General features: G+C 41.3%; 1 protein-coding gene across 2 annotated transcripts; it reads right to left on the reverse strand.

The window, feature by feature from the left end:
- Positions 1-449: 449 nt before the first annotated feature.
- nek2 (NIMA-related kinase 2) lies at positions 450-16,342 on the reverse strand. Of its 2 annotated transcripts, none has more exons than XM_084560666.1 (9): positions 16,245-16,342; positions 3,577-3,794; positions 3,236-3,476; positions 3,041-3,123; positions 2,822-2,948; positions 2,445-2,679; positions 1,891-1,945; positions 1,723-1,799; positions 450-1,430 (listed from the first exon to the last, which is right to left on the reverse strand). In XM_084560666.1, exons 2-9 carry the CDS (start codon positions 3,759-3,761, stop codon positions 1,225-1,227), a joined length of 1,209 nt encoding a protein of 402 aa, XP_084416792.1. In that variant the 5' UTR covers positions 3,762-3,794; positions 16,245-16,342; the 3' UTR covers positions 450-1,224. The 2 variants fall into 2 exon arrangements, with proteins under 2 accessions (XP_084416792.1, XP_084416791.1); XM_084560665.1 differs by lacking the exon at positions 16,245-16,342 and adding an exon at positions 6,918-7,352.
- Positions 16,343-16,575: the final 233 nt, after the last annotated feature.

Raw genomic sequence — 16,575 nt, forward strand, 5'->3', positions numbered from 1 at the left:
TCTCTATATCAAATATACAATATATGATTTTTCTTTTATTTTGTCATTTTATGGTTCAAACGTTCACGCATTTTCTTTGAAGTTCACTTGTTTTTTTTTTAGATTTAACCAAACGTAGTTGTGTCTTTCTTAAAGACGCAAACAATTAGGCCAAGAACTAATAAACTGTAATAAAAACGCAATTAATTATGTCCACTAATGTGCTTCTATTATTCAAACCAAACCACTTTCAAGCGTAGAGGCTTCTTTCTGCTGCCTGTAATCACGGAGAAGTCCCTCTTGAAGCGATGGCTATTTTTCATGGGAAACTGATGACCCCTTGTGGGAACTATCAGTCTTGATTAATTAGTGTCTGTGTGGTTTAATTGTAATGCAAATTAAACCTTATTTCCAGTTAATGTTTTGATTGAAAGTCAACAGTCACAGATAAAAAAAAAAAAAAAAAAGTGTATGTTTTTCTTTTTATTAAAACATTCGGAATAGTTTACATGTTCATTGTCATCACAAGTTGAGGACGGACTCATCAGACACTCGCTTGCCAATTCATTAGGTACACTAGAGAAAACATGTGTATTCAAACATAACAGACCTGGATTCAGTCAGTCTTCATGGCTGTTATAACGTTCAGTTCATGTTGAAACCGAGTAAAGAATGTGGTAATTCAACTGTTTCCGTTTCCCAGCCTAGCCCACTTACTAAAATTTTCTGTAACTGCTTGGGGGGGAAACTGGGTCATCAAAATAATTTAAACATGTGAATACAATTCAATAGATTTACAAAACACAGCTGAATCAACAGCCCCCCTCAGTTAGTTTAAACTAGTGTTAAATACCATAAACTTCACGGACCTAAGATTTAGTGGAGGACTGTTACATCAGAATGCATTTGTTTTCTCTGAATCTAGTTGTGAAAACTGGCAAGTGAGTATTTATGCTATCAACTCTGATAGATCATCAAAGGGTCTGCTGCCATGTCATTTGTTACAGGGACTCCCATAAATATAGCACAAATACACACATTAACTGAGCTGCCTGCAACACATCCACACATCACACTGTGCAACTAAAGAAAACTCACTATACAGCTTGTAGTAACATACACATGACAGTATACTGTCAACTGGCTTGTCACAGCTACTGGGTTATCATAAATAAATCTTAAATTACATCCAGTTCTTTGACTCTTAGCTTCATATTCACACATTAGTCAGTGACGCGTGTGTGATCAGCGGATGCCGAGGATCTGCCTGCTCTTGAACTGACACATCTTCTCCACTTCGTTCAGCGCTTGAGCGCGTAGATTGGCCGCCTGCAGCCTCCTCAACACCACCTCCTGGGACGTCGCACTCTGGCGACTATCGGGCCGCTTGTTCTCTTTGCTCTCAGCGGCAAAGTGGACCTTCTTCTTGCCAGGGGACATGTCCTCCACATCTACAACCAGAAGGCAAGGAGTCAGGTGACAGGTAAACAGAGATCAGACTAAACGTGATATCATCAGGGGGTCTTAACTACAATCTTAAATGATATATTTCAGATTGTGTAGTGTGTGCTGCACCCTTTAAAATGCAATTTAATGCTTTATTTGTGTATAAAAACTTTATTTACATGGTATAAAAAGTAATAAATAAGCATGAGATCATTCATTCATTAACACATATCAAAAACACTGCTCATCTCTCATTGCGGTTCAGTAAATCCAGATGTCTTCGCTCGATTCCCATACCTATGTCTTTGCCATAAAACGGTGCCAGGTCTCTCTGCTGCTGTAGACGACTGTAGTTCCTCAATAAGCTCTCGGCTCTGAAATGGTAATATTAAAATGAAGCAATCAGCTGGAATTGCTGTGAAAAAGTTAGAACATATGGATTTAAAAAAAAAAAAAAAGTCTTACTGTGCAAGCTTCTCAGTTGACAGTCTCTCACGAACACACAGCTCCTGCTCCCTTTCTGTGATTTAACATCAAAATGGGACCATTTTAGTTCAGATAAAGACATAGACGCATATACATACACATATATACACATATATATATTTACACTGCAGCATGTAATCATTGTCAGCCAGGAGCTGTATGTGTAGAAGTAGGTCAATATTTGATTGCAACAAGAACAAACATGCCCCAGGTTTCTTCAGCTACACCCCTCCTGGTAAAATACATATACCGGTAAATATTTTCTAGTTAATTACATGTTAATTATAATAATGGCTACTATTAACCTCAAGTATATTGTATTAAAACTAATCCATAGAATTAAATAACTGAACTGATACTTCGATCAAATCCTGAAAAATCCTTCTTTAGACAGGAATCAAACCACCAGTATATTTTTGAAGATGCTTGTCCACCCTGTGAGATGCTCTAACTCAGCTGCAGGTCCGTACAGTGGAACAAACATGAAACCGAGATCTGTGCGGCACAGAGAGGGTTAAAAATAAATGTCTTACTCTCCAGTCTCTCCTCACGTTCCTTCAGAGCATGTTCTCTGTCCCGCAGCGCCTGTTCCCGGAGTCGGAGCTCTGCAGCAGAAGCAGGCGCCGGTTCACTCGGCTTCGGGACGGGACAGTCAGAGTCTGCTGACTTCCTCCTGGGCCGCATCTGTGCCCTCCTCTGCTCCTCGGCAACCGCGTCGCTCAGCAGGCTGCTCTGGAGGATTGACTCTACTGAAGGCCTCAGATAGTCCTAGAAACCGAAGGGATAAATAAATATACACAGACTACATCAAAACACAAAATGGGCAGCTGACAGCACAAGTAGCGTGACTGGAAAAATTAACTGTGCTTCTAAACAATGTTATAGCATTGGTAAATAATTAATTGCCAACCTTTAAGTTGAGCATTTTGCTCAGTAAGGTGTTCAGTTGCTCGGAGTAGCGGTACGGGATTCTTCTGAACTTCCCCACTCTGATCTTCTCTGCCAGTTCTTTTTGGTTGTAAGCAGTAAACGGAGGCCTGGACAGGAAAAATGTAGGTAAACCGTCGGATCTGCAGTCAAACGGCTTGTTGGGGAAATCACTTGAGAGCATTTAAGTTGGAAAACTTACGATAATGCACAAAGTTCATACAGCAAACATCCCAGCGACCAAATATCTGACTTCTCATTGTAAGACATCCTGTTGATTTGTTCCTGAAAGAAAAAAAAAGATTCAGATCCAGGCTAAAAACTTCAGAGTTCAAACTTAAAAAAAAAAAGGTATCGTGAAGGAAACCATCAGACACAGCAGCATCAAACCACTCACTGGAGACATGTAGTACGGCGTCCCGACAAACGTCTTCGCGAAGCTGGTGTCGTGGTTCAGGATCCTCGCTAGGCCAAAGTCGCCGAGCTTGACGTTCTGTTTGACGTCGAGGAAGATGTTGGCCGGTTTCAAGTCTCGGTGAAGAACCGTGGCCCGGCCATCGCTCCGCCTGTGACACTCCAACAGGGCTAACGTGAGCTGCGCCATGACCCGCAGGATGAACTGCTCCTCCAAATAACGCCTGTTGGGGACGAGAGCACACTCACTGTTAACTCTGCAGATGTGGTGCGGGTGGAGACGTGACGATACCGCCAGAAAGTATGCCGACATGTTTTGTTTACCTTTCCTTGATGCACCGACTGATGAGACTGGACAGATCTCCACCTTCGCAATACTCCATGACGATGTACAGCGTGGTGTTAGTCCGGTCTATGATGCGGTCGTAGTACCTCACTATGTTTGGGTGCTTGAGCTCCCTCAGGAGGTTCACCTCCGACACCAGCATCTGCTTCTCGCTCTCTGCCATGGTGCCATAGTCCAGCTCCTTCCATACAAGGATCTACAGAACAAAAGTAGTGAAATTAACCAAACTATTTAAACAGTTAAAGGCATACACGTCCACTTACCTTGTCTGCAATGTACATTTATTAAGCCCAAGCAGTGCTTTAAGTGGGCCGGTACGCACCGGTACGGAGTACCGGCACTTCTCAATTTTAGCCTCTGGCGTACCGGGACTTTTTACGGCGTACCGGGACTTCTCATGAGCTCATAGTACCCTGTCCTGTTCTATTTCTCGCTTTGCGATTCGTGATACTCATGCTCCTATACTTACTTACCGTAAATTCCGGACTATAAGCCGCTACTTTTGTCACTTGCTTTGGACCCTGCGGCTTATACAACGGCGGAGGGATTTTTACAGCGAGGGGCGCACTATCATGTCATAGACGATGACACGAGGATTAAGAACTGACTTTTCTGGTATAGTGGGCTGGTTATTTTGATACAGTAAACGGCCGTGTTACTGCACCTTTACTGCTGTGTTGGCTGTTTTAGAAAAAGATGCTGGTTATTTAGTTGAGCAGCGGGTTACTGCACTTTTGCTGCCGTTACAGGCAAGCACTTTTACAAACAAATTAAATTTAGCCATTTAACGTTATTGCCTCGTCAAGCGTTGTAAGTTTTGTTTTTTAAATACTGCACTACGGTACTATGACTACAGGAAGTGTATACCGTTGTATTATTTGTGCACTGCACGAATGCTGTTTGTAATGTCAAAGATGTGAAAGTTTGATCGATTGATTTTTTGTTTGATTGATCAAAAGATTTATGTTTGTCAAATGTAAATAAATGGGACGCTTTGCGTTTCCAAACAGTCATTTCTGTCCCGACGATCCCCTCCGTGGTAGAAGAAACCCTTATGTTAATTAAACATTAAAACACCAGCGGTTTATAGTCGGGTGCGGCTTATAGTCGGGTGCGGCTTATATATGGCACAATCTGTAGTTTCCCCAAAATTTAGCTGGTGCGGCTTATGGGAATGGCTAGTGTGACGTCATCATGTCCAAAAAAGCCACTTCCGTGTCCATTCGCTAATATTCTAACGGTTAAGGTGCTCTGTCAAACTGTCAAACTGGACCAAATAATAATAATAATACATTTTATTTATAGGCGCCTTTCACGACACTCAAGGTCACCGTACAAATTGTTTAAAATAAAACACAATTCAATACACGAAATAGTTCAAATAAACGGCATTAAAATGGTGCAGTGCTGTGCCCATTGACTGTATGGCTGTGCCCCGTGTTGCAATAACAGAAACGACGTGAACAAAACGATCTCTTATTACCGATTTCCCCTCGACGAAAAAGAGAAGAAGTTGATACGGTAAGTTGGATCTCAAATTATGAACATTAATAACAAAAATAATAATAATAACCGGCTAGCGATTACTAGCGAGCTAACGTTACTAGCTAGGTACTACTAGTAACTAGTAACGTTAGCTCGCTGGTAACTTTCCCAACATACATTAGATAAGAATAAAACAGGATAGTTTTGTGCATGTAAATTCTGCTGCAGATGAGATGGCTGGTGGTATTTAAATGTATTATTATTTATTTAGATATTGTGTGTAAATGTGAAATAACTGGGTATAGTCTAATCAAAATAACAGTAAGCTAGTAACGTTAGCTCGCTAGTAATCGCTAGCCGGTTATTATTATTATTTTTGTTATTATTATTATTAATGTTCATCATTTGAGATCCAACTTACCGTAACTTCAGCCATCTCTTCTCTTTTTTCGTCGAGGGGAAGTCGGTAATAAGAGATCTGCACCATTTTAATGCCGTTGTAGTCCAGTTTGACAGAGCACCGTAACCGTTAGAATATTAGCGAATGGACACGGAAGTGGCTTTTTTGGGCATGATGACGTAGCGCCTAGCCATTCCCATATTCAGGTGCGCCTTATAGTCCGGAAATTACGGTACTACATTACCCAGTGTGCACTGGTCACACCGCACTCCTGCCCCTCGCGAGAGGAGGTCTCGCGAATCGAGTGTGCCGGAAAGGACGTCGCGTGAAGAAGAAGAGATCTCGCGCGACGCTGAATGTCAACATTCATGCCAGTCGAAACGAGTTTGCCGGTTGTTTGAGTCAGACCAGACGGTTTAGTGAACCTCGTAACAAATGTTGGCGTGGCTCCAAAAGGGCCAAAAGAGAACCCGGATCAGTGAGGATGACACTGGAGGACAGACAAGCGTTTTTTTTCTCCATGTCTGTTCTCCATCTCTTATCCAGGTGCCAGTTTGTTACCTTGTTCATCAGCCTGTATGTTACCTGAGAACAGCCTCCCTGAAGACCTTCTTTTGGGCCACATGCAAGTGAACAACATAATTTGTCTGGAGAGTTGAAAGTTCAATAAAACGATTTTCTTTTTAAAAATCAGCATCGTGTTCTAGTATTTGAATATATCACTTAATGATCTGCTGGAACCGACCGCCCACCGCCTAATTTACCTGGCAACAGTTGTATAAGGGGAGTACTGGCACTTATTTTTTTCCACTTAAAGCACTGAGCCCAAGGACCTTTTAGTGAGTGTCTCTGGCCTGGAGCTGCATGTTTCTTGCCCCACCAACCTGTACCGTTATCCATTCCTGCCTAAATCTGATTTACTTTGTGCTTGCTCTGGGGGATCTCAGGCTCTAGCTTCTGCAAAGCGTCTTGAAACAATTTTAATATATTTTGATGCCACAAATAAAAGTGCTGCTTCCCATCTCTTTCTGCTACCCTTACACATGCATTCTCTAATGAGACGTGTCCAGATATAAACCCCCAAAGGCCTCAAATATATCACTAGATGAACATATTTTAAAGGACAGAATGACATGCTAAGATTAATTTTATTTGTTTAAAACTAAAAAGTTGTGGTGCAACAGCTGCAGCAAACATGAGACGACTTCCAGCTGTGTTACAAACCTTTACACACCTTGATATTAGTTACACATGTGGAGGAAATAAAATAAAAGAGGGATACTATTTTTTTTAAGCTGCTTTGTCTGCTGAGGCCTGAAATCCAGTAAGCTTGTTAACAACAATAACAAGCAGTGTCGTTGTGGCTGCAGCAACAAAACGTAGGTTGCAGATGTCTGTGTGTTCCGGGGTTGACAAACGTGTCATGTTACTCACTTTCCCGTCAGTTTTCCGTCTTATTTTCTGGCATTTCCCGTACGAGCCGGAGCCTATGGTGTACAACACCTCGTAGTCCTCGACACGGGACGGCATCTTGTTTTTGTCAACGGCTTCTAACGTATAAAGTTACCAAACTCAACGTTAGCGTCGACGTTAGATAAGACAACCGGCTTAAAAATAAAAATAAAAATCAGGCTCTCACTTTACTTCAGTACTGGCAATGATTTTAAAAAAACAAATGTTTTGCTTCCTTTCTTCAATAATTCAACTCGTGTTTGTTGCAGTTAACAAAACAGGAAGCGATCCGCCTCGGTTTAAATTGGTGCCGAAATCCTCGCTCGTGATTGGCCCGTTCTCCCAGCATGCTGTTTCCTGATTGGTCAGTGTGAAGATACAAGTTGTAAGGTTGCTAAGCGCCTGAATACCGCGAGAGTAGGGCGGGTAAATGATATAAACACTAGCTTCCACAGGGTGGCGCCAAAAACACACGGACAAATAACAGCGTTGTGGCAAACACGTTGAAGGAAAAAAAAAATGTGAGGAAATTTATTTAGTTTAGGAATTTCAAGATGGTTTGATTAAAAAAAAGATGGAGATTTGACATTATGTTCAACAGATCTATCACCAGGATGTAATCCATGGCACATGTTTAGGCTGAGCTCCAATACTGTTGTTATTTTTGTCTTAGACTGATTTAGTAATTTTTACAGTGGTAAAATATTTAATTTTAGATTATAACGCCTAAAAAAAGAGCCATATCTCTCTCTATACATGCCCACAAGAATAAAATTTGAAGAAAATTGTATATTTTGAAAATGAATGAACGAATAGTACGCGTTTCATTGTAAATGCTTTCCAAAATTATTTAATGAGAATAGTTTTGCCATTTTTTTAGATAACTGTTATGATATTGTGACTTTTATTCAATGACGTTAATGCAATATATATATATTAATGTATAATATAATGTAATACTGCATAGTTTCATTTAAATAGCAAGAGGAGCTGTTGGGATCCAAATAAACTCCTAATAAAATAAATAAACACAAGTTATTTAAATTCCTTCCTCACAATTATCAGACCACCTGTATTTCAATCAAAAATTCAAAACGGTCAAATATAATGCTGTCTTTTGCTGTTGCTGTGGGTTATGTTACTGTTTTGGGACTTTATTTTTGTCAAGGAACAGTGCAAGTAGCCGTCTAGAAAACAAATCACACAAGGTAAGAATAGTTCTCTAAAAATATCCACAAGGACAAAGTAACACTTGAGAATAAATAAATATAAAGTATGCATGCCCTATAGTCTGTGTTTGAAACAGTCCTTACAGAGCATTTGATGGCTCAGATCTACCAAAGTCGCAGCAAATTCTCTGAAAAGAACTGAAACAGAAACTAAAACATGGTGTGCATCTGAAACCTAAACAGCACTTTTAACAAATAGTTAAAACAAATAGAGCCCTGAGGATCCTCAGGGCTCTCATCAAGACGTCCCAGTTATTCCTGAATGCTCGAAAAGGTCACTGGCTGTCATCGGAGCAGTTTGTGTGGCTGCATACGCGCGCGAGAGAGGGGAGGCTGATCGATGTCTTATTGTCACTGGACATTTGATGTGGCCATCGGGACCACCTGAAGAGCCGCCATCTGAGAGGAGCCGACACGCAGCGACCTCTCACTCTGCTCCTATATCTGGGCCTCACATATGGCTTCTGCATATGTCCTACTGTAAACAGTCTGCTCTGGATGAACTGGTGTAAATACTGCAGATTACAATTAAAACAGATTAGACTCCGTTCAAGATCAGAGCTGGAATTATTAGCTGACGCAAAGTAGATTTAATCTCCAGCAGTTTGCGTAATAAATTAATAACTGGAGTCATTTGTGTAGCGAGGATGAATCATTAATCTAAAAGGAGATGTTTTTCTGATGCAATATTAAGTCCAGGGACACTTGTAGTACACAGAAATACCTAATTAGATTAACATTTTTTGGTTTGTGGCCTTGATCTGGGGTCAAAGACTGAAAAATAATTGCCAAATTAAGTCATTAAAATTAATTGGTAGTGGTGACCCAATTCCAGCATTTATATGTGTCTTTTCCAGACGCACAAAGCCTCTTCAGCTAAGATTAAAGTTTTATAAATACCTATATATCAGTCTATATACTGTTTTCTTAAGTGCAAAGCTGATCCTCGAGCACACAACCTTATGCTGGTTTCACATTTAATCCTTCATCCATCTGTGTGGCATCAGATTTCTACATAAGGATCTTATCATTGACACACGGCAAGATTAACCGATTAGATCTGGTTATTTACTTCCACATTACGCACCGTTTCATCTCATTTCAAGTAGAAGCAAACAAAAAAAACAGAGTGTGCATGATAAAAGCGAGTAAATCCTTTGTGTGACAGACAGTTTCTGGGATTTCTGGTCGTCTCAGCCACGGCAACAGTTCAAATCCTCCTTTCCAGCACCACACACTGACACACCACCAGGAGTGTGAGCGCCCGATCCGGTCTGTCAGTCAGTCAGTCAGTCTGCCTCGGCAAAGGTCACTCCTACAAAGAGCTGGAGGAGTTTGGACATCAGCCAGGAACAGTTGTGTGTGTGTGTGTGTGTGTGTGTGTGTGCGGTGGGGGTGAGTGGAAAACTGACGGCTAAAAACAACAGAGACAGTCGGGTGCCCGAGGCCGCTCTGACGTCAGCTGCCCCTGTTAAAGGCCAGGAGTAGAGAGGCAGCGACAGAGAGTACAGGCAGCTCCATCCCATCATAACCTCCTCACCTCTGATGGGGTCACGACGGGTCAGTAATGTGGCAGACGGATTATGGTTCACCTCTCCCTTTATATATGTTGTTTCAATCAAAGACTTTCTTCAGGACATAAATGTGACAGATTCTTCAATCAATCAATCCTCTGGCATCTCAGCTCTGCAGAATGACATGCTATAATAATAATAATAATAATGATAAATGATGAAATAAAATGAAAACAAATTCCATATTTTACTTATTATGGACTTATTTGTCTTCTTGTTGAGCGTACGATAAAAATAGTTTTAATTTCCAATGGAATAAATAAAGTCTAATCTAATTGTTTATACTGCTTTCACATCTTAAGCTCATTAGCTTAGCTTAGCATAAAGAACAGATTCAAGGCAAAACAGCTAGTCTGCCACATTTCTGGCGCGCAGATATGATATATGTTGTATCTTTGTAATTACATTTTCAAAAAATGGCAAACTTTAAGTTTTATCTTCTCCGTTTTTTAAAATTACTTTGAGTAGTTGAGTAGAATGGGACTAGAAACCGAAAAACTCTTTGTTGGAGCTGTGTTTAAGACTGAAATGTTAAACCTGTGAGCTTTTAGTGTCATGTAACAGCAACAAGTAGAGGAGAATCAGTATTGGTCTCTCAGGACACAGGTTAAAAAGTTGGATAGCATTAGCTGCTAGCATTAGCCGCGAGTATTAGCTGCTAACATTAGCCGCTACAGGATGTCCTGCTGAAACCAGTCCCAAACTAAGATGTTTTGCTGCCTTCAAATGCAGTCGTGGAGTCTTCCGCTTCTCTTTTGCGCTAATAACAACCTCAAGTTAAAACATCCACAAAGTTGTATCTTTGCAAGTTTTGCTTAGAAAGTAAATGTTATTATATGTTTCTAAGTTACTCTGAGCAGGTGCAACGGGACTAGAAACAGAAAAAAAACTATTCTTTTAAGGTGTAGCTATTGAACATTGAAATGTTTACGCTGACTTGTAACAGCATCAAGTAGAGGAGAGAGGAATGTAGATCTCAGTATTTTCAGTTACACATGGGATATCTTAAATTAGCTAAGCAGCTAACATTAGCTGCTGCAGGGTAGGCTAGTGGTCATACCAGTCCATACTAAAGTGTTTTGCTGCCTTCAAATAAAGGTAGTCGTGGAGTCGTGTCTCCTCGTTTGCACTATTAACAAATTATTAAAGGGGAATTACCGTTTTTTTACAACCTGGACCTTATTCCTTGTATAACATACAATGATTTATTCACCCATATAACTTTGTCATTTGGAGTCGTTCGGACAATATTTAGATCCAGCGAAGCACCGCGTATATCCATATAGTGGGAGTGACTGGGGCACCGAAACGCAGCCTCTAAATAACTCATTATCTCTTGCGAAACTTGTTAATTTCACCAATATTTTATGATACGCTAGTGCTATTCCCTCCACATCCTCCTTTCAACAAGCTCCTCATCCATATACTCTGGCTCAAAACGGGAAGGACGTCCATCATAAACAAAGTCGTCGTCCACAACCTCAGAATCGTAAAAATATTCAGCCATGTTGCAAAAAACTAGCAGTAGCAAATTACAGGTAAACAAGCCGACCGTCGCGGGTACGTGTGGCGCTCAGAGATGACATCATCCAGGTCAGAGGTTAGTAGGTCAATCTACAGACCCCGGATGATAACAGGTAACTCCAGACCGAACGGGGAATAGCACTAGTGTATCATAACAAAATATTGGTGAAATGAACGAGTTTTGTGGCAGATAATGTGTTATTTAGAGGGTGCGTTTCGGTGCCCCAGTCACTCCCACTATATGGATATACACGGCGCTCCACTGGATCTAAATATCTTCCAAACGACTCCAAATGACACCAGAGTTATATGGGTGAGTAAACGATTGTACTGTACTTTTTTGTAAAAAAACGGTAGTTCCTCTTTAAGTTAAAATCTACAGGGCCAAGTTAACAACTCCTGAAAACTTGTGCTGCTAAGAAGCTAATATTTGTTGTCAAAGGATTTAAGGGTTGGATTTTTGGAAACAATATGTTCAGTATTTTAACATTTGAGGCATGGAATAGATTTATAACATATAATGTATATAATCTAGGTTTACTTTATAAAAAAAATACTTTTGACCAAGAATTACAAGCAGCGTCGAGGACAAAAACGTTAATCAAACCAGAAGTACTAAAAGAAACAATGCGTGCACAACAAAACATTTCATCAGGTAGCCATTGTGGTTCCTCGCCATATAGTTTCTTCTTCATGTGCAGACGTTTATTTTTGAGCGGCACAAACGAAATGTGGTTCACCTTTAGAGATTGATATCAAACATTGTCACACTGAGATGAAACTACGTACAGAAAAAGGCAAAAAACTGACAATGCATTATTTGGGATTCAGATTAAGTGAAGGCATTAGTTTCATGTCACCCTTCTTCATTGTTGTACTCCTGAGACACATAATCTCCGGTAGGATGTGTTGACAGGTATTTGTGTGAGACATATGATCCTGACAAGCAGAGGGCTGGACGAGCGTGACTGCAGGAGGAGGGTGGGGGTGGTTGGGTGGGTGCAGGGAGTCTCTGTGATGCCCACGGCTGCTGCTGCTGCAGTGACATTCAACCCAACCCTCCCCTCCACAGCTGGATGTTTTAGTGCTTGCTGACACGAGGGACGCTGCCATCACCGGCGCAATCACGACGGAGCAGGCATCAAAGCGTGACATTGAGGGCCTTGGGGAGCGGCGCCCGTGAAATAGTTCGTTGCAGGTGTCCGAGGAGGGAATGCTGGTGCCTCTGCAGAGGACACAAAAGTTCCTCTGGAGACGATCTATAAGTATAATGTGGGTGACCTTGTGAAGAGCAGTGATGAGGAGCAGGGCTCTCAAAGCAGGGTGAGGACGCTCCTCCTCCTCCTCCTCCTCTTCCTCCTCCACCCGGGCTCCTGCCTCTTTAGGCCTTTGGTGTGTTGGTGAGGCTTGGTGCATATTTAATCCCATTTTCCAGATCACTTCCTGCTGTTTTCAACCTCAGCTCCCATTGGCTGCCCGAAGCGTGTGGCCGGCCAGACCTCCACATATCGCTCCAGCTGCCGTGGAAATAGCACTCGATCGCACGCCACGCTGACCTCGGGTTCACATTTGCGGCGAATCGGACAATTTTAAAGGTGGCGTATTGATTTCTATAAAAGCAGCAGATTCGGGGATACGATAAAATGTCAGATCAGAGATGGTAAGTCATTCAAATGAGCTAAAGTGCTGCAGGATGTCAATTTGTGGGATGCGTAAAAAGCCTGACCCCAACCCTTACAGTTCAAAATAAAAGCAGGTATTAATTTTCTTTATACGAAGCACTGTAAGATTATGGGGACTCCCAGTGAAGCAGGGCATCGTATATACAAAAAAAAGAGAATAAATAATGAGAGAAATGTCTCTAATCAGCAAAAATATCACTCTTAAAGGGCCTGCTGCCTCTGCATTCAGCTGAAAACGCTCCCACATAAAACTACAGCAGATTACGGCGTATTTCTAACAAACGCCAAGGTAAGGAGATCTCCGCTTTGTGCTGAGAGAGCACACTGACATCAGCCCGCCGCGGAAAAAAGGCTTGAAATCAGAACCGTGTAACACAAACCAGTTACTTTCAACAGCCAGTGACCGACTCCACGGTTAAACAACGGGCACAGCACTGAGCAAACACGAGCTTCGGTTACCCAGAGACCGTACTCTGAGGAGGAGACAGAGGAGAGAGAGAGAGAGAAAGAGAGAGAGCGGCAGGAAGTTTGCAGGAAAACAAGAGGAACAGGCAACAGAAGGACATTTGTGCAGCACCCTTTGTCTATTTTTAGTCGTATCTGATTACACTGAAAATATTTTTATCTAGTGAAATACTAAATAATAAACTGCAACTTTGATTACATATAAATTTTTGATATACATACATTGTATGAAAGAAAAAAAATACACAAATTTTCCTTGAGACCACTTATCAGTTTACTGTGCCCTTACACACTGATCAACCATAACATTATGACCACCTTCCTAATACTTTATAGGTCTCCCAAGTGTGTCCTGTGGTGTCTGGCAACAATATATTGTTAGTGGGGGGCCTTTGGGTCCTATGGGTGGAGGGGAGGGGTCTCTGTGGATCATCCCACAGATACTTGATCAGTTTGGGATCTAGTGAATTTGGAGGCCAGGTCAACACCTTTTTTTTAGTTGTTCCTAGACTGTTTTTGTGTGTCTGTGTCATGCTTCATCCTGCTGGGGATGACTGCTGCCATCAAGGAGTGTCATTGCTATGGGGTGGGGGTGTCTGGTCTGGTCTAGGTGGGTGCTACATGTCTAAGTAACATCCACATGAATGAATGCCAGGTCCACAAGTTTCCCAGCTGAACACTCAATTGTCACAAGATGTCGTTTCCTTCTCCTGTCGGTGGTTTTAATGTTGTGGCTGATCGGTGTACATCACCAACATCTGGTTTTAACGCATATTAAAGAGAAACACACCGCTTAGGATCTTTATGATGTTTTATTCCAGCACAAGTATTTTGTGTTGTAAAATGGCTGTGTAGCTAGGAATTAAAGGAGAAGTACAAAATGGAAAATTACAGACAGTTCTAGTATAATTTGTTTAAATTCCTATTGTGTTTATTTCCTAAAACCACATCTAGGAAAAAAATATTTCCCTGCCTTCTTTGGAAACATGGTCAAAAAAAAAATAAAAATATATTAATAAAAAAAAAAAAGGTGAAAAAAAAATAAAAATATGAAGCTTCATTTCAAGTCACTCTCACGATGGGAGGGGGGGCGGGGGGTCTGACAGGGCTGCGGGATGAAACACATTTACAGCCTGATTCAAAAACGTTTTAACCTACCTAGTCAGGTAGCCCTTTTTTTTTTTTCCTTCTTCTTTTTTTTTTGTTTTTTTTTTTGCATTTCCACACAGTTTATTTTAGCCAACAGTGGCACAGAGAGAGGGCAGCGACTACTACAATGCACCCTTTTATGCATTGGTTCATGACAATGATAATTACTGCTGCTCTATAACTGTAATAATTAAAGCAGGCTAAGCAAATTACATATAACCGACCTCAAAACCACGACACGAGTACATTCGAGATTGAACGCTGTAGTGATTCCTTCCTTCCTCCTCGCTGGCCCAGTTTTAGCTCGACACCCTGAAACTTCCCTCAGAAACAGCATTATAGTATTTGAGATTGTAGTCGACCGGGACGTCCAGTATGTAAGGCTTGATAGTTTCTCTTTTTTTTTTTTTACTAAATCCCGATGATTTAAAAAGGTTTGAAACTGGGCCCGTGTGTCTCTGAACATGTGGACGTACAGTAGCTATGTTTATATATATATATATATATATATATATATATATATATATATATAAAAAACAAAACAAAAAAAAATAGGGTAACACTGAGAAGTGAAAGGAAAATCCTCGCCTTCTAATTCCTTTTTTTTTTTATTTAAAACATTCATATTTTAAAATAAAGTTCTCTGAAATTATCACGGACCAAAAGAGAGATAGATAGAGATAGAGATAGAGATAGATAGAGATAGAGACTTCAGTCATATCCAGCAGCTCTTCCTCAGCTTCCTCAGTTATGTACAAGATTTAAACATACCATGACATGAGGACAGAACCGCTCACGTGAACTAAAAAAACGAAATAATAATAAAAAAAAAAATAATAATATCCGACCACTGGAGGTGAAGTTGCCGCCACGCTCTGATGTCACAGAGCAACATGATGAATTGTAAATATCAAAAATGGGAAGAGGAGGGGGTAGGGACGGGGAGGGGGGCGGGGGGGACAAAGGACAAACCACGCACACTCACTTAGGCAGGTTATGCTGTAAATTTACAGTAATGACACCTATACTTCTTGTAAGCCAAAATCTCTATTTGTAGAATGCTGAACGTTAGGGTAACTTTCTATAAAAATCATGTTTTTTTTTTTTTCTTCAGTTTTGTTTTTTGCCCCACCCCGACGACACTAAGCATTATGGCTTAAATATTTGTAAAACTATGTAGTCCAATGGTGGTGGGGGGGGGGTTAAGAGTCTCTGCCTTCATCGGTCTGCTTTGCCGAAATGTTCCTCGAGGCAGACTCCGCTGTACGTGTGAAAAGGGGGAATCCACAGAGTTACTATTAAGGTAATCAGACTGCAAAATCCTCCCCTGTGTTACCACCTTTATTTTTTTTTCTATTTTTTTTATTTTTATTTTTTTAAATAAGTTTGTTTTTTTTTGTCTCCTCCCTTCACGGATCCTTCATCAAGCGTCACAACCACCATCCCTTTAGGCTTTCAGCAGGGCCACCAGTGTAAACACGATCCCCCCTTTTTCCTCTCAGCGAGCTCACAATACTGCCTCGACAAACAGGAGGGGGGGGAAAAAAGTCCAGACGACAACAACAACAACAAAAAAAAAAACACATCAACAACAAATACGATGGCCATTGTTGTGAAAATATGTGGGAGGAAAGGGAAAAACTAATAAAATAAAAAAGAAAAAGAAATGAAAACATTGACAGCTACCGTTCAGGAGTATTTTCCAGGGAGCAGTTAGGGCAGTATGGATCCTTAGTGCAATGAAGGCCAGAGGAGCGGCCGGCGGCGAGGCCTCAACGTTCATACAGCCGCTCGCTCTGAAAGGTGCAGCCGGCTGACTCGGGGCCAGCGGGCTGAAAGAGAGGTCCAGTGGGCTTCATCGACTCTCGCCGGGAAGAAGAACAAGGGCAGATGTTACGCTTCTAGTCACAAATATTCGTTCACACACACGTCCAGACGTACTTTATACTCTGTAAAACTACTACGGCTAAAGCCTAGGATGGGGGGGGGGGGGGGGGGGGCGAGGGGGTGGGAGGAG

Source organism: Chelon labrosus, assembly GCF_963514085.1.
Source record: "Chelon labrosus genome assembly, chromosome: 14".
NCBI lineage: Eukaryota > Metazoa > Chordata > Actinopteri > Mugiliformes > Mugilidae > Chelon > Chelon labrosus.

Bases quoted from the DNA above. Each gene is read 5' to 3' on its own strand.
- nek2 (XM_084560665.1), bottom strand. From the start codon at position 7,013: ATGCCGTCCCGTGTCGAGGACTACGAGGTGTTGTACACCATAGGCTCC. The intron at 3,795-6,917 runs GTGAGTAACATG...TTTGTTCTGTAG, and splicing joins GACGGAAAACTGACGGGAAA to ATCCTTGTATGGAAGGAGCT. The intron at 1,800-1,890 runs GTAAGACTTTTT...TTACCATTTCAG, and splicing joins TCAACTGAGAAGCTTGCACA to AGCCGAGAGCTTATTGAGGA.